Source organism: Arachis ipaensis, chromosome B08 (assembly GCF_000816755.2).
Source record: "Arachis ipaensis cultivar K30076 chromosome B08, Araip1.1, whole genome shotgun sequence".
Taxonomy (NCBI): Eukaryota; Viridiplantae; Streptophyta; class Magnoliopsida; order Fabales; family Fabaceae; genus Arachis; species Arachis ipaensis.
In genome coordinates, this window is record NC_029792.2 from 113,706,104 (window position 1) to 113,717,049 (window position 10,946).

The window sequence follows — 10,946 nt, forward strand, 5'->3', positions numbered from 1 at the left end:
ATTCCATTAATTATTTAAAGATGCATATCTGATATTTGAAAGTTACGCAAGACTATAAGTTGAAAAATCAAAATTCATACTAATTTGACTAATTTTACATTCATTTTAGTTATATTAGTCTTTAAAAGATAAAATACAAGTTAAATTGGTCTTTCCATTAGTTAGATGATGACGTATCACGTTAAGTACCACGTGTCACTAAATGATTGGTTGACGTGTCAGGTCAGTGTTACCTAGCATGCCACGTGTCACTTGACATGTAAGAAAGATATTTATAATCAAAATAGTCCATGAAAATCCAAACGTAAATCATTTTTATCCCTAAAATTTTAAAAATTAATCAAATTAGTTCTTATATAATTTTTTTATTTTTTTCATAATATTAAATTTAAAATATTTTTTTATAATACTAATTTTAATATTATTTTTTGGACCTTAATAAATAAAATTTTCTTTACATAAAATAATAAAAATAATTAAATTATTATAAAATTATTTTGTCATTTGTAATGAAAAAATAAAAAAATTATATAAGGACTAATTTGATTAATTTTTAAAATTTTAGGAATGAAAATGACTTAGATTTGGACTTTCAGAAACTATTATGATTATAAAATATATTTCTTACATGTCAAGCGACACGTGGCGTGCCAGGTGTCACTGACCTGACACGTCAACCAATTATCTGGTGATATGTGACACTTAACGTGACACGTAATCATCTAACTGACGAAAGGATCAATTTGAATTATGTTTTATCTTTTAAGGACTAATATGACTAAAAAAATCATTTGAGAACTAATTTAAAAAATTAGTAATCTTTCAGGATGAATTTGACTATTAACTCAATAACTAATATATGGATAGATACACATGTATGTCTGGATGATCTTTTTTAGAGTCTAATTTTTATTTTATTAAAATATTTAATGTTAGGTTTATATTAAAATTAATTATAAATATTTTATTAACTAGTATCAGTAATACACAGAATAGGAAGAGAGAGAGCCATACTTGCATAGTAATATGTGGCGAATTTCTTACTCTTCCAGCAACTTCCACCTGACAATTTCACTATTGTTAACAAGCAAATACGAAGAGAGAAAAATTTACTAATAGTTATAATTTCAAGATTGCATCAATAATAAAAATTCCGCAGCCATGATTTGTTATTTATCTGAAACTCTTTCTTTCCTTCATTTATAATTTGAGATTGTAGTTTTATTTGAGTAAATATCCCACTCGTCCCTGACAATTACTTCAAAAAGACAACGAAGTATTCAAGAAAAAAAACATCTAATTCAATTTTTGATCTTTTTTTTTGGAAATTGATTAGTTCTTATACCAAAAAAATAATATTAACTTTTTTTTTTGACACAGGAACTTCGTTGTCTTTTCGAAATAATTGTCAGGACTATTTTGAATTTTTCTCGTTTTATTTTGTCTGTTTCAATTATTACTATATTTTATTGAGTAATACTGAGAAATTAAAATAATAATTTAATTAAAATATTATATTTAATTTAATATAATTTTATATATGTAATATTTATAATTATATATTTATAAAATTTTATAATTTATAAATATAAAACAAAATAAATTTAAACAAAATCCAAAGCTAAAATGATTGGTTACGGACTAAGGTAATTATTATCATCTCCCAAACATTCTTGGATGCATGATGTATTATATTGCTTTGTGACCATTCTTGTGTACAAAAGAAGACAATTCACTCATTAAATGGAAAATAATAGCATTATTATCATAATTAATTCAAAAGAGAAGAAGTAGAAGAAGGAAGAAGATGTGTACCAACAGTGTTGATGGAAGAAGTTGATCTGGGAATTGAGACCAAATGCCCGAAAGCCATTAGAAATGAAATCAGCTAATTAGTGTTATTTGAAATTGAAGTTGCAATTAGAGCATCAAATCATTAAGTAATAACTAATTTTCTAACAAGTTGCTATCCACCGGAGTTTTATTTCTAAAAGTTTTCTTTCTTCCAACGGCGTATATACTATATATATGCTTGTACTAAATTATTGTTTTTTTTCTTCAACTTTTACTAACTCAACGACGACTATAGCACGCAGCTATACTAGTGTTTTTTTTTTTTTAAAAAAAAGAGAAAACACAAAGAACATTTTTATATTTTAATGTATATTTTATATTGGTGACTAATTTTGATGTATATTTAATATAACTTTTTTCCTTTTTTTCAAATTTAGTAGTCTTCGACAATAAATTTTTCTTTTTTTTTTTTCGGTCACCAACACTTGTCTTACAAGAAATCCTATTTTGTCCATGGGGATGTTGAATTTCCTTTCTCATTATTTCCTGTTCTCTAGCAAAATTTAATCTTTGTTCTTTATTTGAGCATTTGTATTGTACCATTTAAAAAATAATTTCGCTACGTTACCAACAGCATTTTTGTCAACTTTTGCCAACTCTTATTTATAACTGTGTTTAATGAAAGTGTCTTTGTGGATGTGTCTAATAAAAATATTTTTTTAATTGCTGTGTTTAATAGAAGTGTCTTTATAAATATATTTTCTGGATGTGTCTCTTTATATATGTGTTTAAAATATAATAATTAATTATTGTTAACAATAAGTTAGCAGATAATATATTGGTATCCTATACTTTTCCTTTAAAAAAATAGATATATAAATGATTAGTCTCATTTTTTAAATTGTAATGCAAGATTCATAGTCTGAATTCTAATGCATGAACTACGTACTTATGCGAGAATTGACTCAATGCGGTTTACTAAATATTATCCATAAATAATTAATAAATTTATCCCTGGATTGACTTATTATTTACATTTTTTTTTTATCGAAGATATGGAGACTCGAACCAGCAACCTCTTAATTGAGTATGGGGAAACTATGCCATTTGAGCTATTGCTTTTTGGCGACTTATTATTTACATTAAAAATTAAGAAGCACACTTATTTATTATTGTATATATCTTTTCACTACACCACATCCGGCAGATAGCAGCGGTTATGTATAGGATTAGCAGCGGTTTTTAACCGCTGCCAAATGGATAGCAGCGGTTGATAAATCCGCTGAAAGATAGTGTGCGGCTAAACCCTTAGCAGCGGTTATTAGTAACCGCTGGAACAACCGCTACTAAATGGTATTTTGCAGCGAAATTATTTTGCAGCGGTTTCATCCGCTGCTAAATCGTCAAAATATGATTTAAGGGAGATTGAAGCGGTTGTCAACCGCTGCAAAATACCATACGTTTACTAATCCTGTTATGAATATAGCAGCGGAATTAAAACCGCTGCCAAATGTTGAGTAACACTTTTTTTTAAAAAAAATACCAGAATTTATAATAGAAAATGACAACTCTTTTATTTTTTATATGTTCATCCACTTAACTGCATTAATTTATTCAAATAACCAACAATCAATCCAAAAACAACACACGAAACAAAACATAATTAATAAATGCAAAGGTGAATCATTATAACGATAATTTGCATCCATTATTGTAAACTACAAATAAAGTCAACAAAATAAAAAACTACAAATAAATATCTCAAAAGTCATTACGAAAGTAAATAATAAAAGAGTATAAAGATTCCAACACTGATAAGTCAAATCATTAGTGTCCACACATCATCTTGCATGGGATGAGGTTGGTGCACTTCTCAAAGAATCCAAATCCGCAGCTATTTCAGGTGGCAAATGACCTCCTTGTTGCTGGATTACGTATGTCAACAAATCTCCCATTGTCTGTATTTTTGCCTTCCCTTCAGCTGCCTCTGTCTCCATTATCTGTCTCTTTGCCTTTTCCTCTGCTGCCTCTGCCTCCATTCTCTGTCTCTTTGTCTTTTCCTCTGCTGCTGCTGCCTTGAGTTCTGCTGCCTCCGCCTTGAGTTCTGCTGCTTCTGCCTTGAGTTTCACAATCTCCATTTGATACTCCTCAATCTGTACACCGTAGTCCGACTGCTCTGGAATATTACGAAAACACCGACTCGGACATGTACCAATACCAAGTCCACGAACTCTTCCTGGGTGCTCCTTTCCAAGCACTTGTGCAAGGGAATCATTCTGTGAAAATTCCTTGCTAGAGGGGTCTTGGCTCTCAACAAATTCAATTGCTTCCTGCAAACATGTGAGGTCCGGACTTACACTAATCTAAATTCAATAATAGTAATTGCAAAAGGAAATTTGAAAAAGTAATGAACATGATTTACCCCAACCAAACGCGCTTCTTCATTCATATACTTTCCATTCTTTTTTTTATGACTCATGGTCCATCCCTCTCCTCTCCCAATAGGCCTTCCCAGTCGTTGCTCCTATAACAATCATCAACACACATTTGTATTAAACACAACACTGTATTACCAGAAACACGTCAATATTGTTGAACTGAAATTAAATTAATTACTTCTTCGTGTCTCTTTCTTGCCATCGTTTTAGAACCTCCGGTATGTGTGTATTGTTGCTTTGAACGATTAACGGCATTTTTTCTACACTTCTCCTGCACAAAAAACGAAAAAAAATAAATGTTATTGGAATAAATTACTACACTATTAATGATTCTATAAATCAGCCTTGAGCGTACAACTTCAGGAAACAAAAAAAAATGATAAAGTGATGACCTTTTGGGTAGTAGTTTTTCCACTATCACAATAAATTCAGCATATTTAAAATCGCATACATTGAAATTTCAACTACATATTTGTTACCTGCGTGTCATCGTCCAATCGATATTGAAGAAACTTTTTCCAATGATTTGCCTCTATTCCTACTGGCTTACGCTTGATATTTTCCTCAAAAGTTAGTTCTTCGTCATAAACCTTATGGAACAAATGATTTCTTGAATTCCTCCAGCAGTTTCCTATTCTTTGTAAAATTTCCCGCTTTATCCACCCTCTTTTATCGTCCTCATAGTGGAAGACTCGCTACAAGTAGTTCAAATCAAAAGACAACATATAATAATTAACCACCTCAAAAAGACTTATGTATTACCAAAATACATACTTTATTACATCAACAATTCTCTACAACAAAACTCACAGAATTCAACTACAAGAAACCCAACATGCACTATCCTTCTCTATTTTACCAGACTAAAACAAATAAAATAGAAAACCAATTGTGTATTCACCTACTAACGGAGAGTTGCTGCATAAAAAAATAGCATCCCCATAGAAAGGAAACAATGAAATAATCTCTCAAGAAAAAATTAAAACCACATAATCGTTCAAAATTTCAAAGTTAGAATGGTAACATAATCAACTTGTGCGGATGTGTTCCAATTTTAATTTTGAAAGGCATTTTCATCTAACCGAAAATCATAAATAATAGCTAGTCACTCTCTAATTAATAGCAATAGGAGCAGCTTTAACATTCTCATGAGGTTTATAAGTTTCTTCATTATTGTTGTTATTATTATTACTACAATTATTAGTTACATTGCTATACACGAAGGATCAGATTAATTGGGGATTAAGCTGTATAATTATATAGTGCAATTTAAACTATACAAAAAATTCCTTAGAAATTTATCGAATATTCTACAAAAATTCGTATGGTCGATATCATGTGTGTGCGTCTTAACCTTTCCTTCTATTGTTCATTTAATATGTAAAAAAACAGCAATTTACACCGAGCATTGGTAGCGCCTTACTTTATCAAACAAAAGAGTAAACATTACCTTAACCTGGTCATACGCATGCTCCTTGGAAGCCTTACTCATTGTCTTCCAACTCTTTGCACAAATTGGTAATTGTTGAAAATCAGACCCCAATGTCCCCAAGAACCCGCTCAATAAGCCCGCTGCCTGACCAACTTATTGCAACTCTCTGTTATGGTGTAGAACAATCTTCTTTCCAGGAGGAAGTGCTAATGCCTCCTTAACAGTCAGCTCCATAGAAGAGATCACACCATTTTCTAACAGCAATGAACAAAATACAAATGTTAGTTTACTAAGAGAATATAATGCACGGAGAAGAATCATTACATTTACTAAGAAGCAAGCATCAGAAGAATACCTATGACATCAACAACCCAATAATTAGTGTCCTTTTTTTTGCGGTTTACATTGACTTGATGTTCAACTTCATGTGCGGCAAACATGTTGTCTAGATGGTCATCGAATGACTCGATCTCATCCGCCTCCGGGTTATAGTCTTCATCTTCTGAATGGTCATCTACACCTTCATGTGAATCCGGTGGATGCTTTCTATTTGTCGCAGGAGCTCGAGTGTCCCCAACGTCACTTGACGAAGCCATCCGTGTTTCATTGCGAGGTGGTCGAAAGGGTACAGCATTAACACGGGATTGTCGAGCACCGTTGCCGGAACGCGGAGGTGGAGGGGCTCTTGCACGTCGTTGTGCACTCGAAGTTTCTTCCCCCGTATCATGCGTTCCATCCGTTTGCTAAAAACAAAGTAGTTAGAACATCAATTCATTTCATTCGATTTTCCCACAAATTCTATTGAAGAAGTGTATACACTAAAAGGCAAATGAACATTCTAAAAAACTGGTGCGTTAAATAACTCACTGGAGTAGCGTGGGTTTGACTATTAGGGCCAGCTACAACTCCGGTTGCATTACTAATGGTGTACCGAGGTTTCCTTGGCATTTGATTATTCCTTAACACAACAAAAGGTCATTAGAGAACCAGCAATAGAACGACAATGGAAAACCAAATAGTGCACAATGACTATACCAATTATATCAATCAAGTTTCAGACAACATTTAAGACATTATATAGCAATTTTGTTGCTGAATAATAACAAATAAATGAAATTAAATAATCATTACAAGTCTGTTATCAACTTTCAAAGGTGCTAATAAAGTAGACAAACTCTGTGGTGTTAAAAATGAAATGGCAACAACTTTTCATCCCCAACAAACAAATGTCTAAGTAAGATGAGAAATTAATGTAACCTTAGCAAATCGAGCATTAGAGAAGTTGTTAAATAGAAACATTTGAGGTGTAAATATCTATTGTATTAAGTTTTCCCTAAACCAGTCATTGCCCAGTGTTGAGGCCGTAATCCAAAGATTGGGGGTAAGACTCATTAAAAATTGATACTTATTCAACCTATTTATAGCAACAACTTTTTCAGGTATCTCTAATTAATTTTGTAAATGTTGCAAACGTCTGAATGGTACGTAACAGGTCTATCTTGCATGTAAAGAAGCATATCATCAATAACCAAAGGGAGAAAAATTCAGTTTCATAACATTTAGGTATGGGTCACCATGGTTTGGATTTTCAAAACTCCAAACAAGATCCACTTTAGAACCAATTTTATGGTTCATCATACCAAACTGGAACCGGATTAAAAAGAGACACCGGTTTAAAACGGGTTTGAAGAAACAAAAACCTGTTTCATGTCGGGTTTAATATTTAAATCTGGTGTCATTTATTAACCTGATGTTAATTCCAGTTTTTTAATATCCAAATTAAAAATCCGATTTTAAATCTGGTTTTAAAATATCCAAATTTAAAATATGGTTTTATTTTTAACATCCAATTTTAAAACCAGAATTTAAAAAAAAAAAACTCCATTTTTAATCAAAGTCTGATTTATTTATCCCTCCTGTCCAAACCAAAGGAACAACCAGAACCAACAAAAGCACAACAAAGCTTCTACTTAGCTTATAATTTTCATGTGGACAGAATTTAAAAAAAAATAGATCAACATAAACAAAAAGGGACAGCAACATTTCAGATATCGAGGTAAACAAAAAGCATCAAAAGACGTAAACAAAAAAATGACCAGAACCGAAACACAAGGAACAATAGAATCTTCGAGTCAATGGATGAATGAATAACAACAAAATCATATCTTGTTCCTACAGGTAAAAACACAATCACAGTCAACGCAGATTAATGGTTGGAGAAAGAACTAAGTTTCAAAATCAGTTAATCAAAATGCAGCTCAACCTCAGAAATCCCAGCAGCAATATGTGAACAATATATCAGATAAGCGAACAAACTGCAATTCAAACTCAAGAATAGCATGATAGTATGATGAACATAAATGTAAACAGCAATGTTTACACACAATCCAATTGAATCGGTAAGCATATGGCAGCAAAATCAGTCACGTTATAGTGGATAAAAAGGATCACACAATCTCAATAATTACAGCAACAGCCATAAGTCCATTTTCAATATATAGGTCCAAAATATGAACTTCTCATGTAACCTATTCAGTAGAGATAGAAAAGTACTGTTCCATTTATAATAAGATTTTTTTTTTTGTGTCTCATTTATTGAGTTCAAACAATACAAAATAAAATTGAAAAGGGTTCCAATTCTGGGTTAGACTGAGGAAGAGTGTGTATGTTTTGTAAGACGGAAAAAAAAAGTTAGAGAGAGACAAATAGATAAAAGACATTAATAGATAAAAATAAATAAATAAATAAATAAATGGGGAAGGAGAAATTGGGCCACAAAAGTATTTGCCTCAAGTTAATTCGAAGATGAATGAAGAACTTTGAGAAGTTGGGCCCAAGTGTGTTCGCTCCAAAATCAAATAATTAACCAAATCAATAAAACTTAGTAAAATTAAACAGGAAAATGGACCAGAATCTGGAAGAATAGAACTAGAACAGGGCAAAAAGAAAAGAGACGGGGTGCTACAGCGGCGGTGGATGGAGGACGCTGATACAGGCAGCAGGCGCTGGTGTGCTTGAACTGTGTCGGACCTCCGTGGAAAGAAGAGAATCAAGGGCTCCTGCCTGTAGTGCTTGTGCTATAACTGCTTGGACTGCTTGTGCTCGAACTCCGTGAAAAGAATATAAAATAATTTTTGAAGGCACAATTTGGAGAATAAAAAATGATAACAACGTGACCCAGTGCTTATCTTTGTTGTTTCGAACTAAATGTTGCAGTAACAACAGAAAAACATTACGAAAAAGAGCTAATGCAAAAGACGAAAATCTGTTACATAGGAAAAATTCATCATCAAACTATTCATAAATTGCAGAAAGATATAAACAATATAAATTAATCACATAAGAGTGAAAAAGGAACAATGATGGACAAATTTATTCACCTTAAGTGACTGGGCAGAAATTATACAACCAAAAATCACGGTTTCAGAAGCACTTCAACCCTTTGGTTAAATTTAAGAGCCTTCTTCTCAATGATTAGAAGGACATGATTAATGTGCAGAGGAATAAAAGAAGAGTTCGTGCAAAATCAATCTGAAATAAGAAGTATAAACTGGTTCGGGGTGAAAGAGGCGCATAGTAGGTTATGAAGAGGGGAGACACTGCTATAATATTGGGTAGTTTTTGAAATCCTAACAACTTCATCTCAATCAGATTCATAGGCTTTTACCTAACTAGCTTTTTTTTATTTCAAATTTTGCTAAAACGTTGGGTGGTTTTATTGAAATCCTAACAACTTCATCTCAATCAGATTTTTAGGCTTTTACTTAACTAGCTTATTTAATTTCAAATTTTGCTAAAACGTTGGGTGATATTTTGAAATCCTAACAACTTCATCTCAATCAGATTTATAGGCTTTTACTTAACTAGCTTATTTGAATTCAAATTTAAATTTGTTTGTTATCTGAGTTGAGTAGCCCATTTCTCCTACTACTTAATTTAACCTTTTTATTTAATTAATTTAGCCTTCTATTTAATTATTTGTAACTGAAAAAAGGCTTCTGTTCAAAAATAGCCTGTAAATCCGGAGCATATAGGCAAATTCATTTTTTCTATTACTTATCTTCAAAATAGACTTGATAATATCTTATATTTTAAATGAGTTTGGTCGACTATATAATAACAGATTTCACTTAAGTATAATTGTAAACTCATTATCTCCACTCTACTTCTTTTTAAATTTTGGGTGCCAACAACAGTCGTCTGAGGGTTTCTTCAATTTCCAACTACACGTTCATCCAGGTACCACCATTTTCATTTTTAAACACTAGTCTCCTTTCCAGTTGTTAATATCAAGGTTTCGTTGTACTGGAAGGATCACATGTTGCGTCATAACCTTGATGTGATGCACATAGAGAAAAACATTTGTGACAATGTGGTCTTCACTATTTTAAACAATAGCGTCAAATCAAAAGATAATCTTAAAGCTCGCAAAGATTTACAAAGCATGGGCATAAGGCCTGAATTGTGGCCGGACGAAGGTGGTAAATATCATTCAGCAATCTTCACAATGTCGAATCCACAGAAGGATGTATTTCTGAAGACTCTACAGAACGTGGTCTTTCCAGATGGTTACTCGAGCAATATTGCTCGTTGTGTTGACATCCGGCAGCGCAAGTTGTATTGGTTGAAGAGTCACGACTGCCACATTCTAATGGAACAATTACTTCCAATATTGGTGAAGAATGCATTGCCAAGTCCGGTATCGAATGTGATTGCGAATCTGTCCTCATTTTTCCGAGAACTCTGTGGAAAAGCTATAAATCCTATGCAGCTTGGTGCCCTTCAGAATCATATTGTGCAAACTCTGTGTCAGATGGAAATGATATTTCCTCCATCCTTCTTCACTGTCATGGTTCACCTTACGGTGCACCTCGTTGATGAACTAAAACTTGGTGGCCCGGTACATTATCGGTGGATGTATCCAATAGAAAGGTTAGCGTGCTAATAAACTCATTTAAGAATCCTTTTTCCAATTTTCTTACGTGTATACTAAACGTTATGTCGGATTCATGTAAAAGGTACTTGGGACGATTGAAGCAATACGTGCGTAACAGGGCACAAGCTGAAGGCTCAATTGCGGAGGGCTATTTATCCGAGGAGATTTTGACATTCTGCTCCAGATATTTGGATAATACTGAGACTAGAATCAACCGTCCAACGCGAGTTAACGATCGACCTGTTGAGATAACAAACAATGCAGGATGTACTATGTTTCCTGAAATTGGAAAAGCTTCGGGGGCTGTATCACATTTTGCACTAACCCCAATGGAAAGAGATCAGGC

The 10,946-nt window shown here is 32.7% G+C and overlaps 2 protein-coding genes across 4 annotated transcripts in view; both read right to left on the reverse strand.

Annotated features, from left to right (window-relative positions):
* The window catches only part of LOC107613081 (naringenin 8-dimethylallyltransferase 2, chloroplastic), an 11,884-nt gene extending 9,904 nt beyond the window's left edge, over window positions 1-1,980 (reverse strand). For 2 of the 3 annotated variants that reach the window (XM_016314932.2, XM_016314930.2), the window contains exons 1-2: window positions 1,816-1,980; window positions 1,015-1,062 (exon numbers count right to left, since the gene is read on the reverse strand). In XM_016314932.2, coding sequence (XP_016170418.1) covers window positions 1,015-1,062; window positions 1,816-1,873 — 106 coding nt within the window. In that variant the 5' untranslated portion in view covers window positions 1,874-1,980. The remainder of the gene's footprint in view (window positions 1-1,014; window positions 1,063-1,815) is intronic. The other variant, XM_016314931.2, reaches the window with a different exon arrangement.
* Window positions 3,636-6,612, reverse strand: LOC107611427. The gene is made up of 8 exons (XM_016313354.1): window positions 6,532-6,612; window positions 6,020-6,407; window positions 5,848-5,918; window positions 5,683-5,736; window positions 4,712-4,927; window positions 4,411-4,503; window positions 4,217-4,318; window positions 3,636-4,124 (listed from the first exon to the last, which is right to left on the reverse strand). Exons 1-8 carry the CDS (start codon window positions 6,610-6,612, stop codon window positions 3,636-3,638), a joined length of 1,494 nt encoding a protein of 497 aa, XP_016168840.1.